Source organism: Galleria mellonella, unplaced genomic scaffold (assembly GCF_026898425.1).
Source record: "Galleria mellonella isolate WM207_F2 unplaced genomic scaffold, CSIRO_AGI_GalMel_v1 utg159, whole genome shotgun sequence".
Lineage (NCBI taxonomy): Eukaryota > Metazoa > Arthropoda > Insecta > Lepidoptera > Pyralidae > Galleria > Galleria mellonella.
This window is the reverse complement of record NW_026442004.1, coordinates 3,971,594-3,999,158: the sequence shown is the minus strand read 5'-3', so window position 1 is coordinate 3,999,158 and position 27,565 is coordinate 3,971,594. Positions and strand designations below refer to the sequence as shown.

Here is a 27,565-nt window from a genome sequence, read left to right as displayed (position 1 = left end):
CTATATAGATCTGTTTATAACTTTATAATTCTAATATACTGAATCCTTACTAGTATTATAAATGTAATTAGTGTCTTAACGGCTTAAACAATCACATATATCTTTACTAATATTACAAAGAGGAAAAATTTGATTGTTTGTAATGGATGAACTCAAAAACTACTCGACGAATTTAAAAAAAAAAATATTTCACCTAGAAAGCTACATTACCAGCGAATAGCATAGGTTGTATATTAGTTTCGATAATTCTATTTATCCATGCTAAGTCGGATTGAATCACTAGTGTATTATGGAGGGTGGAGAAGGACATAGACAACTTTTATCCAAGTGAACACATCCAGGCACGCGAACAAAGTCGCAGGCAGAAGCTAGTACTTAAGTAGCTCAAAATTCTTAAGAGGGATAGCAAGATCGTAGTGGTATAATAGTCCGTTATGTTCTCGTCTATTGGCGACGGTTACACTTTTCTGTCAGGTAAGTTTCAATTTGTTAAAAAAGGAAATGTCATGTTGACTCATTCATTTCACTCGAAGAGACGAATGGTACTGTTGGGTTTCTCTCTTCATTCACTGCACAAACCACAGCCTGTTCCATACTTGCTTCCTCTTCTCAAATATGTCGAGGCCATGGATTCGGTTTCGCGTTTTACCGCAATCTCAGCGACAGTGGCATAAAATCTAACTTTTTCTTACATGGAGGAAGACTTTTCCCCCATCCTTTGCTTCCTAAAGGCGAATAAGAACACATACAGCGTGCCTCTCTTACCAGGTTTTGAATCGACGAGGTAGGCCCCCGCTTGTTAACTATTTTCTGAAATTAGAAATCTGTATTGAAATTGGATTGTTTAAACTCAAAAGCTTTGGGCTATTACAGGTTCTTCTGTACATATAACTGGTGAGTTGATCGAATTAATTCAAGGAAAGAAGCTACTACTCGTCAATAATTATCCTTATTACAAGAAACACGAACGGAAAGATGGTGCAACGTCACGATGGAGCTGTAATAAAACGTATTGCAAAGCTTTTGTCCGCGTTACCGACGATTATCGAATAATTGGAGGGAATTTTAACCATGATCATGTACCCAAGAAATACTATAAGTTATTTAATGGAAAATATACTACCATATAGAATGATGATGATGATACTACCGTATAGAATAAGAATAACACAAATGCTTTTGTAAATATAAAATAGAATTAATAAATTATTTATTATATTAGCCTTAAGTATTTGATTTCTGAATCAAAAACTACAAAAGCTATTTCAATGACACCTAACCTATTTTGGAGTCCAAATCCTTATGATATAACCACCTGTAATGCAGTGTTTATCAATCAACAAAAGTTTTTCTTATAACTTAATCAGAGCTCAAGTAAATATTTTTATTTTGATTTAACAATTCAATTCACTTGAAAAGGTTTGCTGGAAGAAATCTCACATTATGTTTGTGTACAATAAAAAAAAAAAATAAGCTCTTTTAGTGCAATGCAAGGTACAATGAGTAATCGTCGTTGTGGTAATTTCTATGGTATTGTTCATGTTATAAGGTATGACGGTTACGGCATCGGGCTTGTAATCTGCTAGTCGGTCATTCCTAGTAATTGTAAAATATGATGGGACATTTTTTATTCCATGGCCTAACATATTGAAAGAATTGTGATATGCTGGTAAATTGCTCCAATTTATAGACTTCAGAGGTAGTAAGTTTGAACTTGGTTGAGACCAAAATTTGTTAATAAAAACTTTTGATTATCATGTAATCCTGATGGGAAAAAATGTTAACAAAGTAATCCGGGTGCTGGCGGTAGACTCGCTCTCTGCCATCTTGGATTTTAATACAATCCCTATTTAATATTATTATTTTGGAGAATTAGGGGCTTATCAAATATAACGTTTTCCACTATGATAGTACTAGACAAATCCCTCTGACTGTGCCACTGAATATCCTATCTAGGATGTCTCTCAGAGAGGACATTCAGAGCCACGGTCATTTGCATATTATTGTATTTCTTATAACATATAATAATGTTAATTTTCAGGACGAATGATACAGTTCGTGAGTGGAAAAAGCATGTATCTAGTTAGAGGGTATACATATTACAGAAGGATTCCTGTGAGAAGAAGACAGGCTTGGCGATGGGCTTGTACAATGTCTAAAACTTGCTCAGCTTATATCCATGTTGACAATGATCTGAATCTTATAGGAATATCTAGCAGCGGTCACACTCACGAACCACCTAATATAAGAAGAACCTCTAATGGCCAATACATTAAATTATAACCTGTATTCTTTGCTGTGCAAACATGAGACTTGATTTTAAAATTTAAGAAACGAACTTTTCATAATTGGCTCAGATCTGGGTGTTCTGGGTTGTACCCTCAGAGATTTGTCGCCAGATTCCTCAATACAGGGTTTCCTAGCTTGTATACCAGACAATTGGAGTGATTGTTTGTCAATTTTTTAATTTGATTAATAAATATGAATCCCGTCCGTTGATATTGTATTAGAATACAATTTCCATATATTATTAATATTTTTATTATGTTCACTATTTTGTTAAATTAATTATTTCTTATATTTCCTTTTTTATTCGACTGTTTATTCCTTTAGTTTTTATTTTTCTTTAATATCCGTACATGATTTGAAAATAACCTTCCCATTCTTGTCTTTAAAAATTTGTAGTATTCTAAAATAGATAGCAGTGAAAAGCAAGATAAAATAGCTATCGACCAATAAAGAGACGGCATAGAATTTCAACTTTTTATACAATTTTTATTTAATACTTTTTTTTTAATTTAAGACTCTTTGATTTTAATGGTTAATTGTAGTTATTTAAATTAGAATTATTTTGTTCAATTCCGCTACCATTAGTATGTATGTGACGTGTTTAATTTTCAGACATATTATTAGATTGCTGCTTGGAGCCTAGTATTAACCGTTTGGCACTCAAACTGCAAAAACGTAAAACATATCTCGCAAAATGACAGTTGAAGTTTGATAGTAATATGGAAAGTTGTAGAACTTCTGATAGTTAATTGTGGTGGTTGATTTTCGAGTTTTGGCAGTTACTTACATACTAATGGCAGCGGAATTAAACAAAATAATTCTAATTAAAAAACCAGTGATATGGACTTCCGATATAATACCTAGTTCAGTAAAAGATTAGTTCTAGGTTTAATTTTAAGATTCCGTATACAAACGTTATATATTGAAGGGACAAATGAATGAATTTATATAAAAAAAAAAACAAAAAAAAGAAAAAAAGTAATATTTTACAACAATCCCCCAAATATTCAGTTTTGCATGCAATTTTTATTGGTTGGCTACTATAAACTGTAAGCGTTTTCAAAAAGAAGGAAAGTAATATCAGTTTCTTTTATGTTTATATTACATAATGTCTTCGCCAATATTAATACTTTGGTATGAATATATAGTACACAAAAAGCATTGGCCAAATTGGGAAATATCAATTTTTTCTTTTTGAAATCGCTTATAAATATTGTTTCATTTATTTTAAAGTAATCATAGAATGTTTCATCTATATAATTAGTTTTCAGTTATTAATATGAATATTGTTTTTTTTTTTAAACCATAATGAAAAATCTAAAATCTTCACTGCCTAGTTTTATTTAAAGTTCCACTCTTCACTGGTAGTCGAGTTCTATAATATTCATTAGTCGATTCCAATATCAACATTATCTAACGAAGGTTTTATTTACCTATTCTTTATTGCACAATAAAGTTTGTACAAATGGCAAATGTAATGCTTTGTGATATTCTCTACCTACTAACCATTAGGTAAAAAAAGTTTTGATAGCAGTGGTGGCGAACTTTTTTTCATTCTTATTTTACTGATAATATTAATTTCCCATTTGATCGTATAAAGCGTTTTACTCCAACAATCTTATTGTATCCAGACAAGAGTGGACATTTCCGTCATATATATTACCGGAAAACTTTTATTTGAATCTCTTTTAAGGTAATATTAATAACTCGCCTGTTCTAAAGTGTATTGTACCAATTTTTTTTAATGCAACTTAGAATGGTAAACAAGCTAACAGCCTACCTGATGGAAAGTGGTAACCGTTGCCTATAGACATGAGCAATGGATAACAGAGTATACTGTTTCGCTCATGACACCCCCTATGCGTTCCCATTCCTGAGGACTCAGGTGTTATTGCTCTGTATCCTGTAAATCACTGCCATATCCCATATATATACTATTATTATGTTACCGTATTGGATCTAACATCAAATGAAGCAATGAAATAAATAATTGTAATAATCTTTTAGTTAATTAAATATATATTCTTTCTTGTTCCCTTTTTTTTCTAATAGTGTATGTAATCAATGATACGTTTAATGTTTAAGGTAAACTTATTACTATGACAAATGGTCGAAAAGTTATAAAATTGAACAAGTATACATACACGCATCGAGGAGCAGCGAGAACAGGTAACGGTAATAATGCTTTCCGTTGGAGATGTATAAATTCGGACTGCAAATCATACCTCCTAGTATCCTCCGATTTGGTTATTGTTAAGGCCATCGAAAAACATAATCATGATCCGCCGATTTTAAAAAGAACAATAAGAGGACTGTACGTTGATTTGGATTGGTTCCCGAAAACCAAGTGATTTACCGTTGTTGTTTGGTGTTAATTTGGAATTGTACTGTAAACTAGCTTCTCTTTAAGTTGAAATTTCTAAAAATCTCAGTGAATGCTTGCATTGTAAAATAAACCTACGTTTCAAATAACATTCTAGGCTTATTAGTTTCAATTGTGTTAATAGATCGTCAGAACAGATTATTTTGTAAGTGTAAATAAATAAAACTACAAATGTAATGATGTAAATAATAAATGTAGTATAATTTCGCAATATGTATTACAATATTTTTATTATATATTTTTTTTCTATAACGTTGTTTGATTTGCTTCAAACCTGAAATGTCTAAGAAACTAATCAACTTCATTAGAAAATAATGCTTAGTAACAAATACCCTACCGCTATTGTAGCACTTGTGAAAGATTTACTCCTGATTTAAAAAATCTAACAAACTAATTTACCTCTTAGCTATAATTCTCTTGCAATAACACCAATAGTGTGAACTAACCGAATGCCGTTTCAGTGAACATATTCATGACGTCGAGGGGCAAAGAGCGACTCGTCTACCACAACTTTACGTATTACAAACAAAGTCGGACAAGAAATGGGTTTCGTTGGGGGTGCACTAAAAACCGCTGGCACAGGTGCAAGGCGTATTTGCACTTGGCAGACGATATGACCATCATTAGGAGTAATATGGACCACACTCATAGTCCATTCGGTACGCCAGTACGTAAATAACTTAATTGAAATGTGATATTACTATACAATACTAATTATTCGTAAGGTATTTTTTTAACAGTAACTATTTTATTCAATTCTGATTTTGTTAATTGGTTTTGTATTAAGTTCTTTTGAGCTATGATTTTATTCTAGTCTAATGTATTTTTTTACACAGTATTATTATATAACTTAATGATCTCCCGTGACTTTTATAAATTGTCATGGAATGTTTATAGCTTACTTATCTTACATATAAGTTCATAAAACATGAACTCGATTCAGTAGTGTTATCTATAACTATATCTACATTCAACATAAAGCTGTCATACAATTTTTCATACATACAGATAGAAATTGCAACAGAATTAACAAGAATCTGACCTCGTATAGATTGCTTTGATTTATCATTATAAATGAAAATATAACATAAATAGTTCAAGTTTTATAAAAATAAAAACTCAATTACACATTTCTTCGTATTTTTATATATTAGAAATCAACGTTAATTTTTTTTTATTTGAAACATTCGTAATTTCTAGAAATATAGCCTATTTGCTTCTCCGCAGACCTTGTTGAGTTAAATTCAGCATTAAAATACTTTTACCTTATATAAATTCTACCCCATCAGTAGATTATTTTTACCTGTGTTTGTTAATATATTCTTTTTGATAGTTATCAGCAGCTCATCAAAGTATGAAATCAGGTGCCTAATTGAACATTGTCTATGCAATCGACATTGTATATACAGACGTGACTGTATTTTTGACATTGTATTTTACTGATTATCAGATTTTTAATGTCATAATACTGAACAAATGGTATAGTTTGTATATATAAAATCATGAAAACCTTAATTTTTTTAAACTGTAATTGAATAATAATAACTTAGCTTGAATGGAATCTTGGATGCATTATAATTATGATTAAAATTTGTTAAATTATAAGATTATAACCTTAGATTATATAGAGAGAGAGTGTCTCCATACAAATTCATAGAGAAAAACGGGTCAACTTTTTAATATAATTTTGGCTGATAAATAGTTATGAGTGATTCCTTTATAACTTCTATATTTATTTTGTCGTATAAGTTTTGCATCTTTTTTTAACGCAAATCTCATTTTATTTATTAAATAATTAAACTTATATTTATGGCAAAATACATTGTGTGCATAATTATATAAGTATATGAACATTAAAAAAAACGAGTCAGCTAATTTGACAAATAGCTGACAATAAGTTGACTTGTTTTTGAGGTTCGTTACTCTGTCTATATAATCTAAGGTTATAATAGCGTATTAAATTTAATATAATTTTATTGATACAAATTCTAAAATCTCAATCAATACATTGTAACATTGTTGATTATATAATAGTTGTAATCGTGAAAAGAATTGTAAATAATAAAACCAATCTTGTAATTGATAGTTATAAGGATACAATAAAATTCTAGTCTATGATCAGCTAGTCATCTTAGATAGTAAATTTTGTTACTTTTGCACAATTTTAATGTTAAAATAAGTGTCCACTATGTACGGAACTAGACGTTTTATTCACACATACACAAATGCAGAATTTATTGAAATAGTCGAATTGTTAGTGAGCACAATTGCTTTTAGATATTCCACTATTTTTTGTTGCCACGATTTGAGTTCGAATTTACGGGATAAGTCGTAAAGTGTATGTCGATTCGAAATACTCTGTGATAATATTAATAAACTGAATAATTTTCCATTTTCATTTTGTGGGAAGTTGTTTAGTTTCATATATATTATAATTACTAGGTATCGGGTTGATATAATCTTTGTAACTAAATCTCTATGTTGAAAAAATTATAATAGAAAAAAAAATCTAGTATCGCCTATTGCGATGAAAATCGCAGAAGCTGTTATATCTTGTAGTGAATTGATATTATATATAATTGTCCGTATTTAAATTTATATTTGGTTTTAATGTACGTATATTTTTATACAAAATGATATTTGTGATTCCCTGTGAAAAAAAAAACTAATGCAAGAATAATTCGTATTATAAAAATTCTTGTTTTTTTTTATATATTGCTGAATATAATATATAATAAAATGTTGCCATTGGCTTATTAGACCACTGGTAGGGGAATGCACAGATAAATTTTTCTATTAACTAATTTGTTATTATATAATTTTTACACAACCGAAATTCGGCGATAGGGTTTTTGAAGTCAAGCAAAATTTTTTTAAGGAGTATACGCGAATAATCATTTGTAAGAAACATCTGTACTATTCCATAATTTTATTTTAATATTATTTATAATAGTGATTGATTATGATAAGGTAATATCTTACTATAATCCATCAACATTATCAATACTGTTTAAATATAAAAATAATAAAGAATCTTTCTGTAAACAAATCGATAATTGTGATACGATTGAATTATATGAAATGGTTTCCCCATTTCATACAATTGCATGAATGAAAAATGAGAAGAGTCCTGAAATATGTAATATTTTCCGTTGTTGGTATTGGTTATATCGATTTATTTCTGCGTATTTTTTTTTTTTTATTTCATATTGAAATACATTACTGCAAAATGAAGTTTGTTTCAGTAATAAAATTTAAATTCCGTTCTTTCTATTAAGTTCGTTCACAATTTTACAAAAATGCTTGCACATCTTTGTATAATGATAATCCTATTTTCTACGTGAATTTACTGGGTACAAAGGAATAACACCTGAGTCGTCAGGAATGGCAACGCATGGAGGGTATCATGGGTGAAACAGTATACTTTGTTTTGTCCATGGTACTGCTCATGTCTATAGGCAACAGTTACCATTTTCCATCAGATGGGCCGTCAGCTTGTTTGCCATTCTAAGGTGCTAAAACTCAAGGTGGTTTCATTAAAATATTTAGTATAAATATAAATAATTGTAATTTTTTTTTAATAAAAATGAAAAATATTTGAAGTAATAAATGTGGGAAAGGGCTTAATTTCGTCTCCCGATATTGGCGTATCCGTGTTAATAGGTATTTCTTGCATTACAAATAAAAAAAATCAAACATTGTATCAGTTTTACAATGTATTTTTCGAAAATGTATCCAAGTTGTATTGAAATGTATTTCGTGTTTGGTTCTCTTGTTGATTATTTATTTATTTAATTTTTAGCACAATTCATCGAAATAGCTGGAAAAGGATCGAAATTGCTTGTGTATCAAGAGTACACTTATTCAAAAAGTGGGAAGATTGCTGACGGTGGATACCGATACACGTGTTCTGGCCGTTTTAGGAAAAAGTGCAAAGCTTATTTCCATATTTCGAAAAATAACACGATCATTAAAGGATTCACTGAACACAACCATCAACCTTGTAAATTTGCTAAGACACAACAGGGCTACATTAAAATATAAATTGCATTAAATTGGTTTTTATTTAAATAAAAATGAAATATACTTTATAGTTCATCATATTTGAGGATTAAAATTTCTTTTACACCTCTCCATGTTAATATTATAACAATATAATATATGTACTACATATATATTATATTTCAATATACACTATTTAAGTAACAATCTTATATTACCCATATTATTTATACATACACAATAATATAAAATGCCAGACACAATATATATATATATATATATATATATATATATATATATATATATATATATATATATATATATATATATATATATATATATATATATTATTCTCAATTTCGTGTATATTATAGTGTAATATATGTGTAAATATAATTGTTAATTATATATATTTATTAGTTTATATATATAATTTTAGTATGTATGTATATCAATAATTAGTAGTACCGCATTCGATTATTCTGACACGTCCCTATAGTTGACTGGGAGAGAATGCTTTTAGCATTAAGTCCGCCATGTATACATATTTGTACTAATGAATAAATAAATATACATATAAATAATATAAATAACATTTCAAAACACCTCAACAACTTTTATTATCTTTGCGGAGTGCTCGGTTGAAAATTGGTCGTTGCAGTAGGCAAGGTGTCGCGAAACGTTTCAACAAATAATCGCCGGCTCATTCTATCAGTTTCTTGCAGCCCTTGTGGCTACGTGAACGACTGGCTTCACTCTACTTACCAACATCCCGGGTCACCCGCCCAACAATCTGAAACCGCTATGATGGTCTAGAGCAGGGGTTCCCAAATTTATTTTGTCTAGCGGCAGCACTTAGAGAATACATTATTTTTAGCGCCCCCATTTTTTCACCTACTTAAAAACCACTATTACTTCAAATTACAAATCACCCCCCAAGCCTCTATACAACGCCCCCATTTTTTTCTGGGTCTCTTACAGCCCCTCTTTAGGCCTGCAGCGCCCACAAGTGGGCGTTATCGCCCACTTTGGGAAAGGCTGGTCTAGAGATGTTTTTTAACTTTCGCATTGCATACCTATCTAATACGTAAATTACCTAATAACAGTATTACACTATTAAATTGTAAATGATAATTATATACCTATTATCAGTTAATTCCTGAACTTGCAGCTCAATTCATCCAAATAGCTGGGAAAGGATCAAAGTTGCTTATGTATCGAGAGTACACTTATTCAAGAAGAGGGCCAATAGGTAAAGGTGGTTCTCGGTACGCGTGTTCCTGTAAGTTTAGCAAAAATTGCGAAGCCTATCTCCACGTTTCGAAGGAAGATGTAATCATTAAAGCATTCAAGGAGCATAATCATCAATCCACTAAATATGCTAAAACACAAATAGGCTACTATAAAATATAAATTGGTTACATTTAAATATTTGAGATGATGTTATATATTTCTGTATAATAAGTAAAAGAATTTAAATTTGTTTTATATATAACTTTTTTCATAAATATATCTATATATCATTTACACAATCTTTTCCAATTTCAACAAACTATCTTTTCTATGTTTACTATCTTCTACACATCTCTTTATGAATGCCCATCCAATATTGTTTTTTTTTTTCACCTATAGACATGAGCAGTACCATGGACATAACAGAGTATACTGTTTCGCCCATGATACCCCCCATGCGTGGCCATTCCTGAGGACTCAGGTGTTATTCCTCTGTACCCAGTAAATTCACGCCATATCTCACCCTTCAAACCGAAACACAGCCATGCAAACACAACTGCTTCACGGTTGAAACACGAACGGGACAGAGGTACCCAAGCAATCGACGTTTGTACAAAGTCTCCCTCTGGTTTGTTTGTTTTGTCCTATGATGAACATTTAATATTTGATTCTTATTGTATTATTATTTATTGCATTTCCAGCTCAATACATACAAATAGCTGGAAAAGGATCCAAGTTACTTATGTATCAGGAATACACTTATTCAAAAAGAGGGTCGTTAAGTAATGATGGTGCCCGGTACGCATGTTCTTGTCGTTTAAGGAAACACTGCAAGGCCTATCTCCATGTATCGAAAGATAACATAATCTTTAAAGCGTATCTTGAGCACAATCATGAACCTCCTAAATATGCTAAAACACAAATTGGCTACATTAGAATATAATTTTTTTTTTTTTTTTTTTTTTTTTTTTTATTTATTGCTAAAAGTTTAGATAACATTAACATTGGTTACATTAGAATATAATGTATTATTAATAATCATTTAATTATTACAAAGCCACATTGAAGTTCAAATTTTATTGTAAAATTATACATGGATGTCAAATTATAATTACCATATTGTTGGCATATTATATTGCTTATATATTTTTATCATTAAAAATCTATTACTTTTATATATCTTTGTCTTAATAAATAATTGTTATATTACATAAAAGAACCTTCCACGCTATGTTAGATGTTTCCAAAAATCTATCCAATATATATTTATTATGTTCTACACATATGACTGTGTGAATATTCATTAAATTTTGTTAGTCTTTGCCTTTGCTTAGATTGTCGTTATTAAAAATTATAAATTGTGTTCATTTTATTATTATATTTGTTTTACTTTCAGCCCAATTTATCCAAATAGCTGGGAGAGGATCAAAGCTGCTTATGTATCAAGAATACACTTATTCAAAAAGAGGGCCAATAGGTAAAGGCGGTTCCCGTTACACATGTTCCTGTAGCTTTAGCAAAAATTGCAAAGCCCAGTTGCACGTCTCGAAAGATAATATCCTTATAAAAGCATTTACTGTGCACAATCATCAGCCTCCAAAGTATGCTAAAACACAAATGGGCTACATTAAAATATAAATTTCATTAATTTCACTTTTATTTGAATAAAAATGAAGGACACGAGTATTGACAGAAATGTTATCGTAAGAGAATTTAAATTTCCTGTTAATAAATATTTATTGCATTAAAACAAAATTTGTCTACACTCTTACTTTTTTTTTCCAAAAAAAACTGTCCTTTTGTATTTCTATCTTCTATCAATGTTCGTATAGTAATGTGCACTATACGAACATCGACCCTATATTGTCTGTCTTTTCATTAAATTACAATCTTAGTGTAGAAAATTTTGTATTATATGCTCATTATATAATTATTTCTTTAAATTCTAGTCCAATACATTCAAATAGCTGGGAGAGGATCGATGTTGCTTATGTATCAAGAGTACACTTATTCAAAAAAAGGGCTCTTATGTAACGGCGGTACCCGGTACAAGTGTTCTTGTAAGTGTAGCAAAAATTGCAGGGCTTATGTCCACATCTCGAAAGATAATGTAATTATTAAAGCTTTTACTGAGCACAATCATAAACCTCCTAAGTTCGTTAAAACACATTTAGGTTACATTAAAATATAAATTTTATTAAATTGACTTTTATTTGAATAAAATTGATGAATATCATATTTGAGGTAATACATTTTATCGTAATTAAAAGTATAAAACTTCTTTTATCTGAGGTTTTCCCGAGAGACTACAGCATGGGGTTCTTCAAAAGTTGGGGGGGGGGGGGGGTAAAGAGGTTTCTTCGGGGTCGGCAACGTACGCGTACGCGTAATACCTCTGGTATTGTAGGTGTTCATAGGCTACGGTAACCACTTACCATCAGGTGGGCCGTATGCTTGTTTGCCACCTCAGTGATATAAAAAAAAAACATCTCCGTGTTAATAAATATTTATTGCATTAAAAATCCATCCTCACTGTCTTTCATTTATTTCCAACGTTTTATCATTTGTATGTTTTCTATCTTCTACATATTTTTTTTCTTTTTTTTTACACAACTTAGAATGGCAAACAAGCTGACGGGCCACCTGTTGAAAAGTGGTAACCGTCGCCTATAGACATGAGCACCATGGACATAACAGAGTATACTGTTTCGCCCATGATATATCCCCCATGCGTTGCCATTCCTGAGGACTTAGATGTTATTCCTCTGTACCCAGTGAATTCACGTCATAACCCACCCTTCAACCGAAACACAGCCATGCAAACACAACTGCTTTACGGTTGACACAAGAATGGGACAGAGCTACCCAAGCTATCGATTTTTATACAAAGTCTCCCTCTGGTGAATATAGCAAAGTTTTAAACCTTCGCGCTGGATGTTATGTTTGATAAGATACATGAATTAACGCGATTATTTAGGTTAATTTAGATAATTTATCTAATTTAATTAACATGCAAATACATACAAATACTTAAGAATTTTAGTACTACTTAAACCTCTTGGGCTTGTGTGGCAGTTTACATTTCGTTCTCAAATGATTAGTACTGACATTGATATTCTGCTGTTTTAGCAAAGTTGTACAGAAAATATGCTCTTAGTTTCTGATGTTTTTACATAACAGTGATATCGCTTCGCAAGTCGGTAGGTAAAGAATTTACTAATCGCCGTATGAGGTAGGCGCTCGTTCACTCGCCATAGTAGTTTTTTACTCGGGTAATGCTCCGCTCCGTCACTCAAAACTAGCTTGTTTTGAGTGACGGAGCGTGTATATATAGCATGATTTTTTTTTTGTTTCCTGTTTAAGGAATTTTTTTATCAGTGAAAATGGTATGGTAACGTTAAACGCTTGCGGAGCACTAATTAAGGGTAAAAGATTAGAATGAAAACTGGCCAGTTAGCCTATCATGATGAATTCATCAGGAATTAACCATGATAGTTTCCAGGGAGAACCGCGAGGAGGTCGACCTGGTTGGGTATATTGCTAGCAGTGGGATTCTCAGTCTCCATTACTAACAATCCCTTTCGGGGGGGAAAGGGTGTTTAAGGAATTGTTCTTTAAGGCAATATATTACTTTTTCATGAATAGGCAGGGTTCGATAATACTTAAACAATTTGGAGTCAATTGTGAGATTTGATTTTAGGCGGGATAAATTTTAATATTCCGTGTTGTAATTTACATTATTGTATACATAATTGTAAATTAGTTACATTAAGATTGTTGAACATTGTTGGTTTCATGTTTTATATATTCAGTAAATGTGGAAGGACAATATATTTAATTACATATACAATATTATATATTATTCTTTCTTTCTTTATTCTTTATTGTACACAAAAGGTTATTGAAATGTAAAAACAAACATAATAGTGCACAAAGGCGAGCTTATCTCCAATAGAGATTTCTTCCAGCAAACCCAATATGAGAAAACTGACAGTTTATTAGTAGTTACAGTCATACATGTGTACCAATCAACTTAAATGTTATAGTTAAAAATAAATAAATAAAATGTCTTTACAATTGAAAAGACCGATAGGTATAAATAAATAAATAAAAATATATATAAGTAAATACATATAAATAGATAGATTTGTGTATAAATCTTCCACATTATTTAAGCAATAAACAACCTTTTCTATGTTTACTGTCTTCTACACATTTCTTTTTAAAAAGATCCATTTTTATCTTTGTTTTCAATTAGATTTTCTGTGTGCGCATTTATAAGGTTCTGTACCAAAAAGGTGCAAAGGAATCTTTATGGTGCGACTTTGTCCGTCGGTCCTTCCATTCGTCTGTAACAGCGGTATATCTCGATAACTTCTGATGCTATCGATTTTAAATTTGGAATAATTTTACATATCATTGGACCACACGTGTTGCAATGGAAATAAATATCCGTTTTGGACAAAACGAATATTCAAAATTTCAATATTAATTAAAAGTAATACTAGTCTACGTGGGTGTCTGAAAGACCTTCATTTGTATATTTTAAACTAATTATGATCGCAAATGTGAGAAATAGCCATCTCCATCCCCTAATCTCCAAAATTTGTAAAATGAAAAATATGAAATAACTATAGTTTATTGCGGGGGAAAAGGCGATATTTTAACTAGCACTGGTTTTGATAAATTATCAGAAAACCTCCAAAAAAAATTTAGTTATGCAATTCAAATTTTAAGCACAGTTATAGCTCAAAAAATACGAATATAAATTTCAAATTATAGTATCAACAGTATTAGGTGTCTATTTCGTATGAGAAATATAATAAAACTCATTTTATATCTTATTTATTTATTCATTTTTCTTTTTTGTATAGAATATGCTCTCGACATATGAATTGAACTCGCACCTGTCTTTTTTTATTTTGACAGTGTCTTTAGTTGAAGTATTGTAGATTTATTTATTTTTTGCTTTACTTTCAGCCCAGTATATCGAAATAGCTGGCAGAGGATCCAAATTGCTTATGTATCAAGAATACACTTACTCAAAAAGTGGGTCGATACGTAATGGTGGTTCCCGGTACACGTGTTCTTGCAACTTTAGCAAAAACTGCAAGGCCCATATCCACGTGTCAAAAGATAATATAGTCATTAAAGCTTTCACTGAGCATAATCATCTGCCTCCAAAATATGCTAAAACCCAAAAGGGCTACATTAAAATATAAATAAAAATATAATTAAATTGCCTATTATTTGAATTGAAATTAAGAATACCAGAGATGATGATTATCATAAATGAAAAGAGATGTCACGTTGCATTCTAGACTAGCCTTTCCCAAAGTAGGTGATAACGCTTTCTGCAGGTTAGGCCTGCAGCGCCCACAAGAAAGAGCGATAGAGAGCGCCACAAGGGGGGCGGTAAGAGACCTAGAAAAAAAATGGGGGCGTTATGTAGAGGCTTGGGGGTAATTTGTAATTTGAGGTAATAGTGATTTGGGGCAGTAAAAAATAATTTATTCTCAAAGTGGGCAGTAGACAAAATAAGTTTGGGAACCCCTGTTCTAGATGCACGTTACTAAGTGATGGCTAGCAAATCAATTTTCACTTTTTAACATTAATATAATTAATAATATGGAACGATAAATAAAAAGAAAATCGCAAATGGTTCTCAACGGTGTAGATGTTAACCTGCGGATCTCCAGTAATGGCCGATCGGCGCACGAGTCGCGGTGATTCGATTCCGTGATCGCGTCACCAGAACGCTCACGAACTTCGAGCGATGCGCCTGTGTTGCCGTTGACAATTTCAATTTATATATTTAGGCTCTATAAATTGAAATTGTAATGAAATTATTATTTTACTACTATATTTTGCTTATAAGCGTGTAATTGATTCCCGCTGGGGTGAGTTTTCATTTATTTTTTAACATTTGTACCTGTTCTTAAATAAATACAGTTGTTGAGTTGTTTCTAACTAAGTTAGATGAGACTTAGTGCTTATTGGTCCTTGACCCAAGCTTGTACCTACCTAATTACCTAGCTAGTACGCTAATGCTGATCGCCTTAAACCACCAGATGAAAACTTTGTACAAAAGTCGTTTGTTTGGGTACTTTTGTCCTATTCGTATTTCAACCGTGAAGCAGTTATATTTGCATGGCTGTGTTTTAGTTTGAAGGGTGGGATATGGCAGTGAATTTACAGGGTACAGCAGAATTACACCTGAGTCCTCAGGAATGGCAAGGCATGGGGGGTATCATGGGTGAAACAGTATACTCTGCTATGTCCATGGTACTGTTCATGTCTATAGGCGACGATTACTACTTTCTATCAGGTGGGCCGTCAGCTTCTTTGCCATTCTAAGTTGCATAAAAAAATGTGCTTGTGCCTGTTTCATTGCTGTAATGGAGACATCGCTGATTGCCTGCTTAGCTTGCTTGCTACATAGACAAGACCAACTTTGAGTACTATTGCTACCACTACCAATACCTCGTCAGGGCAGTAAATATAATAGTTACCCAAGTCTCGTTGCCGTGTGCTAGAAGGAAAAGGACATTATATTAGTACTAACACCGTTACAGTGGATTCATCAATAAACTACCTACCGCTGCAGAGAGTTGATCCTACAATGCTTTAGAATATATATTTTTTTATTTATTATTGTATGTAGACATTTTATATCAAATCTGTTCCTCATAACTTTGTTTTTTTTCAATCCATCTAATTTTTTTGTGCCTTCGTTTTCCGTTAAATATGTTCAATATCCTACTATTTTCATATATACTATATATATAGAATCAAATAATAGATTTTGTGGTCAATTTTTGCCATTTTGAGACTGTGAGGAATTATTTCGTTACTAGCTATATATTGCTATGACCAAAATTAAATTAGACGGGCGCAGGAAAATACTCTATATAATGTGGTGTTATAAAAAAATGTAAAATTATTTTAGTAAATTATACGGATGAATTACTATTAATACCTATTTTGAGGCCAAACATTTTGTTATGGAACGCTTTAATTTTAAGTTTATTATAAGTTATCGTTTCGTATGTAAGCATTTCGCTTGACTTCCAGCACATTACATTCAAATGGCCGGCAGAGGATCAAAGTTGCTTATGTACCAAGAATACACATACTTCAAAAGCGGCGTCATACGTGATGGTGGTTCACGTTACACATGTTCATGTAATGTCAGTAAAAACTGCAAAGCCCATATCCACGTATCGAAAGATGACATGATTCTCAGAGCGTTTACTGAACACAATCACAAACCTCCCAGATATGCTAAAACACAGAGTGGCTATGTTAGAATATGAAAATTCTACTATTAAAAATAAAAATATACTTTGATGGTATAAGTATTTTTACATGCCGTTTGTCCAACAAAAGTATTGCCTGAATATTTGAAATGTAATGGAAACAAATGTTTGAAGTTTATAACAGTGTCGTTTATTGGTAGCTTAAATAAATAAACATATATATATATATATTATTCAATGTAAATTTTGTGTTCGCTTTTGTACCTGTAACTAACACCCATTTTATTTTCTTTTTTTTTAAATATTTTTTTTTGTTTCCGACAATTCACAATTTCTGTCGGACATTCAAAGGTTGACTTGAAGAAATTTCTTTTACGGGATAAGTCCACTATTGTACTTTTTTTTTCTTAAGAACTCCGTGTCTTATAATTTAACCACTGTACAATAGCGTTAGAAACAAGCACGTGTAATCAACCTGTTATTTTTTTTTTTCATTCAAATTATTGTTGTATAATATATACTCACTTGCTAAATTACTAAATAGATAACACCAAATTTAATAAAAAAGTCGTAATGTAACAAGATTTTATACTAATGCTATGACTTACTGGTAATACTAAACGAAATTTGTTTTATAACTTAGTTCATTATTAACATATAATTACTGATTTAAATACAAAACTGTGGAACCATGCAGATGTTTTATTACAAAATCTTGGTAAGATGGTATTTTGGTATCTATACAAAAATTAAGTATTTTTAGTAATCAACCTTTTAATATGGAATATTACAATTTCCTTGTAATATATGAAAACTAAATAAATAATTGACAAAAAAAAATGTTTTTGAATTATTTCAATTGATATTCAATAATGAAGATTAACTCAACTCTACCTTCAGGAACTTTTATGAGGAATATCAGAGGATCAACAATATTGTTTGTTACTTCACGGTTATACCTATAAGAAGAATTCGTCAATTTGTATGTAAATCGTCAATGTAAAAAAAAATGCAAAGCCTACGTCCACGTCTCAAGAGATAATGTAATTTTTAAAACTGTTTTGACACATAATCACGATCCTCCAAAATACTGGTTCACCAAAGAAAAATATTTTATCCGAACTTAACTATTTATTTTGGTGTAGAAATTTTGTTTTAATATTTAATTTTATTAAACCTATTTTTGAGTAATTTTATATTTATTTTTTATTAACATGCTGTTGAATTTTGTGTGTTGAACTGTTGAATGTTTAAATAAGAAAAGACGTAGGGTGGGCTCACATATATTTATATATACATATATTGATTATTATATAAATAAAACACACATACATAGATAATTTAATTTATATCTACGTGTATACAAAAATAGTAAACAAGGCGGTAGAATCTCGACTGTCCGCGGTGAGAGAAGATGCCCCGCCTACATTCACGTGTCATGGCAGCCATAAAAACCGGTTTTGTAAACATACATCTCCATATGATCACAACGCGGGGTGTCGTTCGATCAATTGAATCTGACATTTTTGTCTGTTATAGAATAAATATATAATAAAGTATAAATTATGTATGTACGCGTATTTGTATTTATATAATTATATAATAATTATGTAGATATAAATATATGTGAGTTGCCTATAAATGTTTGAATTTGAAGAAAAGACGTGGGGTGGGCAGCTACGTCCCTCTTAAAACGTCTCTAAAACCTAACTGTTGTTATCTTCCAAGCCCCAAGCCTCCTCGTTTTTTGTTCAGTGTTGTTATTTACATTTATATTGAAGTGTCTTTATTTCCAGAGTATTATATGAAAACACTAAATGGAAAGATAATCCTTCTAATTTTAGTTTGAGATACGCGTGCGGCAATCGTATGTCACGAAGATGCCGTTTCACGTAACTTAACAATCGAGCTAATAATTTTCCTGAAGATGCCTGCCTCATTTAAAGATGAAACACTTGTCGCAAAATGCTCGGAGACGTAATGACAGTCGGATATTGATTGCTAATATGAAAGATTGTAAAATTTCTGGTTTCTGGTAACAATAATAGTAGTCAATCTTTTGAGTGCTAGCAGTCGCACACATACTAATGGTGGTGCAATTAAACAAAATAATGCTAATTAAATAACCAGTGATTCTACAAATTCTTTCAGAAAGCTACATTATCAGCGAGTAACATCAGCTACATATTAATTAAAAAAAAACCTACGAAAATAACAATATTGTAACCTAAGATATCAAAAATAATAAAGCCTATATAAAATACTATATCTTTCCATCTATCTAAGATTCAAGCATTCAGTTTCAAATAGATTATTTGGAATTATATAATGGCGGTTGTTGTCTAGAAAGATATTTGGAGATAAAAAGATGAGTTTATCAACACACAGTCAATGTATGTATAGTTACAATAAAGGACCACAGTCAATTAAAAAACTCACTTCTTATTTTCTTTCTATCTTTTTCTTCCAAATCCTTGTTTACTATTAGGCTCTGTCTACCACATTATTAATTTACCAGTTATTGCCCAGAACATTAATGTTACGAAGTAGATCTTAAGTAAAACTTAAGTTTTAGTTTTAAGAAATGTTTTTACATTTGGAATTTCAACAAGTTGTATTTGATTTTCAGTAAAATTCATAACATTGCCAAAAGGAAAGAGACTACTTATGGTAGACCGATACACCTTCCATAGAGGTGACGTACTGAAATCTGGCAACATAAGATGGCGATGTTCAGCACTCAACCAACGGTGCAATGCTCACGTAATTCTAAGCAGCGACGAACAAGCTATAATAAAAGCTCAATTGAATCATAGTCTACATAAAATCCTTGAATTCAAAGTAACCAATGATGGCACGTATATTAAAATTTAAAAAATCAAGGCGTGTCAAGATGGGATGACACGTGTTCGACGTTTAGTATTAGTTTTTTTTTTTTTTTTATTAAATATTTTTGTTTTATTCATAGCACATTGATAACTGTCGCTATTACATAAGCAAATGATAACGTTTATTATACAGATGAATTTATATCTCAAGTGTCAATAAACGAGACGATAGGAATGGAAAGGGAATCGCTTTGCGAAGGAGTACAATAGTACTATTATATTATTATTCAATACTCACTTGTGTGGACCAGTCTTTTAGAGATTGGGTATTCATATATAGCTTAGTGATAAGTTTAGATTCAAGGCATAATCCAATGTGTAGCGTGTCATAATGTGCGTGTGTGTGTGTGTGTGTGTGTGTGTGTGTGCTTTTTTCGTGACACATTGTTATTATTTAAAGACTGAATTTGATTGGCTTGATTGTAATAATTTAATAATGATTCAGTGTGAATTTACAGTGACTGATATGTTACAATAATTACGTCTAATTATGTTTAACATTACATTTAAAATAACATTACTAAAATGTACGAGTAGTAACGAAACTGCTAATATGCTGCTAATAATATGAATGACATAGCATATTGACAGATGTCACTACTACATAAGCATATGATGAACGTTTATACAAACACAAATGCGTTTATATGTCAATCGTTAATAAACTAGGCAAATGAAGTCAGTATAGGAGGGACAGGGACAGACTTGTAATGAGTGAAGATGAAATGGTAACCCCACCTGCGCTATTGATACACCCTGGCAGGTCACCTATTAGGATTAAGGCAGGTCAGTTGGCCCATAGTGGCCAATTGAACAAGAACTACTTTGCTTTCCAGGGGGGACCGCGTGAAGGTCGACCTGATAGAGTGTATTACTAGCAATGAGGCTATTAAATCTCATTATTAACAATCCCTTTTCCCCCCAAGGGACAAACTTTGCGAAGTAGTAAATTAGTACTTTTATATTATTCAATACTCATTTGTGTGGACCAGTCTTCCACAGACTGGGTATTTATATCTAGCTTAGAGATAAGATTATTCTTGAGGCATAATCAAATGTCTAGTGTATCGTAATATGTATGTATGTGTATGTGTGTGTGTGTGTGTGTTTTTTTTTTGTGTGTAGTTTAAATACTAATTTGAATATGGATTGTAATAATTTAATTACGCTTCAGTGTGAGTTTACTGCGACTGATATATTGTAATAATTACCTCAAATTAATTTTAACATTGCTTTCAAATAAAAATTATAAAAATTACTTGTGTTTCTGTCGAAAAATAACTGCTTGCGTTACTGTGTTTTGGTTTAAAGGTTGAAATATAGGAGTGAGAATGTAGGGTAATGTAAGAGGTTTAACATCTTAAGTTTAGTTAAGAGAATTAAGTGGGTTGCCATATCATGACTTAATGATTTGCTCATTTTTTTAACTCTGAGGTTGAATGATTCAATGAAAAACCGACTTCAATTGTGACATAACCAGTTATTTTTATTTAAAAACTAAACTTCTGAATTGATTTTGTTAGTTTCTATGGGGATATATATGTATATATCTGTAAGTATATAATTTTAGATAAAAAAGACTGATATCTGACGGAGTTATGAGGTAGCATACAAAAAAACAACTGAATTAAGGAGCTCCTTCTTTTTAAAGTAAGTTGAAAAAGTAGAAAAAATTTGCTAGAAAGGATGAAGTACTAATTATATATTTGACTTACGTTTTCTTGTTAAAAAAATGTGACAAAATTAGACAAATAATTTGAAAAAAATGTTATGAAATTTTTTAATTTGATTAGTTTTTTTTTTTTATACCACAAAGGTGGCGAACAAGTGTACAGCCCGTCTGATAGTAAACGATCACTGTAGCCAATGGACGCCTGCAACGCTGGGGGTGTCATGTGCGCGTTGCCGATCCTGAAGAAGTTTAACATACCCTTTTTTAAAAACCTCATACTGTAGTCTTTAGGGAAAACCTAAGCAAGAAGCTCATTCCGCAGTTTGAACATTTAAACTCAAGCGTGTGAGAATGAATCCCCTGTCGATAGCGAGCAATGCGATGAGAAAAGGAGGTTGCAGGCATAATTTAAAACAGTTACTCAAAATACAATCCGTTATTCAAGCAGTTGAACACACAAAGGGAGACAAAGTCTCGCCTTAGACTTAAGGACTCGATACTGTGAGTATCGTCAAAAATTCTCATAGCTCGTCTTTGAACCGAGTCAAGATGATCAAGCTGGTATCCAGATACCCACAGATGAAAGCAGTACTCCATGAGGGGCCGAATTTATTCATTTATTTATTTATTTTTGCAACTTGTACAACAGAAAACAGTGTTTGTCTCGGGGTGAAGTACCATTTCGCTTTATTGAGCACTCCGACCTTTATGGACGTCAGCTTGACCCTATCTTCTGGATGACCTCGGAACTCTGTAGGACTATGTACGTACCAGCGAAACTAATACTAGAAAAAAATATATCTATACATTTTATTTTTCAAATGTAAGTATAGATTTGAAAAATCTTGCCACCACTTTTTACGGTCCGAAAACCTTAGTTTCTAAATGTTTGTTCGAAACAATCTATACCTACCCATATCATGTACGTATCAAGCGAACAGTCAATTTAATTCAAAACAAAGCCGTTAATTTATTTTGACATTAATAAAATTTGTTAATTTAATATGTAATTATATTTATATAAATATTGACAGTATTAATTAAATATATTAAATTAAAATATATTTAATTAACACTGGTATAAAAGTAACTGAAAATACCGATGTGATTATGATTTGATTAAATTGAAATTACAGTCAAAAAGAAGACACCACGACTAACTTCAGCTGAAAAAGCGCAAAGATATAGAGACAGGTTAAAAAAGAATCCTCAAAAATTCGAAGAATACAGAAGGAAGAATTTAGAAAGAATGAAATTGAAATATAAATATATAAAAATAAGTCAAATGTCAGAAGAAGAAAAAGAAAAGACAAGACGATTATGGAGGGAGCAAAAAAGAAGAAAAAAGAATATTGAGACGCTATAAAAAAACGTTCAATTAATTTGAAATTGTTAATTGAAGTTTCTTTGTCGATCACAGTAATGATGATCACAAAAACTCGTAATTGTGTTAAATTTTTTATTATTATATGTTATAAATGCGAAAGTTTGTAAAGATGGACAGAAGTTTGTTACTCTTTCACAAAAAAATACTGAATGGATTTAAACAAATATTGGCCATCGGATAGGTTATAGCCTAACTTAGTACGTAGGACACTTTATATAATGAGCCACAGGAGCAGAGTCACGAGATACAGCTAAAAGTATCTAAAGATATCAGTTCAGAATATATAGAATGCATTTTTTATCGGATTTAGGAAGGCTGATTATTACGCCTCTGATATATTGGAATTATTCCTTAGTTTTATCGATTCTCTTCAAAAAATGAACTCAGAACTGGAAAAGAAAAGAAATATTTGGTAGATTTTAATTACTGAACTATAGAAAACATGTTTTCTGGTTAAACGACATCAGATAACTAACGTAAAAATATTTATAGTAGTTATTTTAAATTTTACTTGTGTTTATTTCTTAATTAATAACTAAATCAAAACAAAATTGCAACTTCAAAGATTAACTTTGAAAATATTTCCACAATAACACTATTATGGTTTTATGATATTTACGTTTACCAGAGGGAGACTTTGTACAAAAGTAAATTGCTTGGATACCTCTGTCCCATTCGTGTTTCAACCGTGAAGCAGTTGTGTTTGCATGGCTGTGTTTCGGTTTGAAGGGTGGGATATAGCGTGAATTTACAGGGTACAGAGGAATAACACCTGAGTTCTCACGAATGGCAACGCATGGGGGGAATCATGGGCGAAACAGTATACTCTGTTATGTCCATGGTACTGCTCATGTCTATAGGCGACGGTTACCACTTTCCATCAGGTGGACCGTCAGCTTGTTTGCCATTCTAAGATGTATAAAAAAAAAATTACCAAGAGTCGGCAAATAACAATAAACTGTTTGCGATTGTACTGAAGATAAGTATTTTGCGGTGTTATACAAACAATGAAACCTAAATGATCTCTTTAAAATGTATTGTTTGTAACTTCAACAAAATGCAAATGGCCAATTACTTTTGGGCGGAAGTGTATAAATAAAATGTCATCATAATGTTGTTCCTAATAGAATATGACGCTTATATACCTGTTATTTAATTAAAACATTTACTTTGAACATTATATACTCCCGAATTGATATTAACGTTAAATTTTATTATGTTAAAACATATAACATTTGAATAAGGAAGTACAATACTTATTACTACTAAAGCGAATTTCAAATACCGAAGATCGATATAAACTCATAAACGACACAAATATACAAACGACTATAATTCTAGATAAGGTAGACAGAGTCGATTGTGACCATGTTGGTGAAAATAGCATTTGATATCTTCTCATTTTGCTGAACATGCTGCCTTTAAAACACAATGTGAAAGGATGATGAATTTACCGCCATCTGTTGGTAGGCGAATTATTTTGGTTTATTACATTAAACAGAAGCTTGACTGAAGTTTGTAATTTAAATTGAAACACAAAATATTGGATGACTATAATCCCATGCAAAGTAAGTTGTATGTTATCGTTGTAGAATGTAACTCATAACTTTTCTGGATTTCGTTAGCATATTCGGGTACTGTAATTTTAATGACTGATTCCAAAAAAAGTTGCAATATCTATGAGTAATATGGGTTACATTTTATTTTGATTTTCACGTTGATGAAACGTCGGAGCTCAGTCAATGGTAACTATCTCATCATCATCAATCATCTGCCTGCTATGATTATTGGAAATATTTTTTATAAGACTATATTATTTTCAGATATTAATTTCATTGAATCAAGAACTGGCACGAGATTGCTTATGCTTAACGGGTATACTTTCCACAAGGTTTTAGAAAACAAGTTCTCTCAAAGGGAAAGGTGGAGGTGTTCCAGTAAAAAGAAGGGTTGTAACGCATTCATTGTGTTATCCAGTTACGATGACAGCATGGTCAGATGTTCAGAAGATCACAATCATTACCCACCAGCGTATATATGTAAGGATGGCTCGTATATTAAAGTGTAAACTGGAACGTGAAATATTATTAATACTCTAAAAATCTTAAAATTACACCATTATCTATCGTCTACTGTTTTTTTATACCACAGGAGGTAAATGAGCATGCAGCTTATCTGATGGTAAGTGACTACCACCGGTCGTGATTAGGCTATTTAAAAAAGAATGTGTTTTTTTTTTTAAAGTTGCCATGTCATGTCTGTTTGGAAATACTGCTGCTGAAAGTTGATTCCAAAGTTGATGCCAAACATAATCATGGGCTTTCCATTTTTGTCATCAAGAACCGATCCAGTCCAGGTATTGACTATTATTAGTATGGATATAAATTAACAATCTTCTTCTGTAGAACTATTTCACATTAACTAAATTATTGCGTACATGAAGTACTTAATTATTGTATACCCTGTGTTTTAAGTAATAATTTAATACCAAGTATTAGCTAGTAATCAGTTTAAAGAAAATATTATATTGTTCTTTGCACACAATGATTTTGTCTAATTGACCAAATATCATTTCAGTAAAATTAATTACATTGAATGATGGTAGAATACTTCTAATGGTCGAAGGTTATACTTTTCATAAAAACACCGCACTTTTGCGACACGGGGAGACGAGGTGGTTTTGCTCGTCGCGCAAGAAAAAATGTCCAGTATACCATATTGTAAATGCAAACTGCACCACCATTTTGAGATCTCACGGTGCACACAACCATATGCCGCCTACTTACCTTGTCAGAAATGGTTATTATGTTAAAATGTAGCTGACAATAAAATAAATATATACAAACATTGTCACTTACTACTATTATTATTTATGTCAAGAACGCCCTCTCGTGCCAAGAGTTTTTTACCATCTAACATATCTTTTTGGACAGCAGATTTATTTACTTCGTAACGCTCGCCGTAAAAATAGCATTTGACGTTGTCATTAGAAATTATAACAGCCCTCCTAGACAAAGTATAAATTAATCTATTGATAGAATTGTTATCGCTAGCGATTCTATGAGATAGAATGAGATGGAAGCATGTGCTCTCTTGCTTTTTCGTGTAAACGAATCTATTGACTTTTAGCAATATCGATAGATTCGTTTGCACCTTATGTATTATACCTATATATGTTAGCTTTTAACTTTCCACTGCTGAACATAGGCCTACCCCTGTTGGGGAAGGGGGGGGGGGGGGGGGGTTGCACTTGTTTTGGCATGGAGTAAACTTTGTCTAGAGGGATTGGAAGTGTTTTTTTTTAATGGATGAAAATGGTATGGTAACCCCGCCTGCGCTAACGGGATACACTGGCGGAGCACCGGTGAAGGATGATAGATGAGAATGAAAACAGGCCAGTTAGCCCATCATGATGAATTAAGGAATTATCTACGATAGTTTCCAGGGAGAACCGCGAGGAGGTCGACCTGGTTGGGTATATTGCTAGTAATGGGATTCTCAGTCTCCATTACTAACAATCCCTTTCCCCCCGGATTGGAAGTGTTATAACTATTCAAATTGTATAATAAAAATTAAAAATATGAAAGGTTAGTCACGTAATGAACTTTTAGATTCATCTGCAGATTGTGATAATATAATATACATATTGGTAAAGAAGAATAACCCTAAAGAGTACCAGTGATTATGGAAGTACTCATTTTTTTTTTAATAATATAATCAACAGCATGGTTAGAGATTAGGAATGGTAATATATAGCAATACTTATATATTACCATAATGTAACAATATCTATGTATAATGGTCCATCAACTCATATATTAAAAATCGGTTATCCAATATACATAGATATTCGACCGGTATGGGTGATATCGAAATGGATGATAGTCTTTTTTCCTTCATCAACGTCTAGACGAACCCAATATATAGATATTGGGGAGATACTGCTATTACTTAGTAGAGATTATATTTACTTCAAGCTAGCCGTTTTAATGACATCTTCATTTCTCAGGTATCATTGTAAACAGACCAAAAGGTCACGGGCTTATCTATAACGGATATATGTTCTACCGACATTTTCCGATACGAAACGGGTATAGATGGAGATGTTCGAAATTCCACGCGGCGCAACCTTGCAAAGCGTACATACATGTGAACAATTTGAACATTGTTTATAAGGATATGGCGTACCACACACATCCGCTCCCTAAGTTCAAAGTCACATCGGGTGGATTTTATATCCCAATTTAATTTTGTATTGTATACAGTACTATCATATGAAAACTTCAGATCCATAACTTTTTATTATAAAACATTTGTAATTAGTGTGCAATAGTTGTATTATATAGTTTTTAAATGTAAAATAAATCGAAATGAAAGTATGAAGTTTTTAAAAAGCTTTAAAATGTATATTGTAAGTATTATTTGCTTTCCTATGTTCTCAATAAAAATTTA

General features: G+C 31.6%; 1 protein-coding gene and 1 long non-coding RNA gene across 4 annotated transcripts; both read left to right on the top strand.

Moving 5' to 3' along the window:
- Positions 1–11,303: 11,303 nt before the first annotated feature.
- LOC128200160 (uncharacterized) lies at positions 11,304–15,362 on the top strand. Its single transcript, XM_052892613.1, has 3 exons — positions 11,304–11,384; positions 11,857–11,967; positions 14,888–15,362. Exons 1-3 carry the CDS (start codon positions 11,345–11,347, stop codon positions 15,127–15,129), a joined length of 393 nt encoding a protein of 130 aa, XP_052748573.1. The 5' UTR covers positions 11,304–11,344; the 3' UTR covers positions 15,130–15,362.
- Positions 15,363–22,782: 7,420 nt separating this feature from the next.
- Positions 22,783–27,565, top strand: LOC116413797 (uncharacterized). Of its 3 annotated transcripts, none has more exons than XR_008252568.1 (3): positions 22,783–24,681; positions 24,937–25,469; positions 27,123–27,565. It is a non-coding gene; the product is annotated as an uncharacterized LOC116413797 (long non-coding RNA). The 3 variants fall into 3 exon arrangements; XR_008252567.1 differs by lacking the exon at positions 27,123–27,565 and adding an exon at positions 25,691–26,338; XR_008252566.1 differs by lacking the exon at positions 27,123–27,565 and having other exon boundaries at positions 24,937–25,657.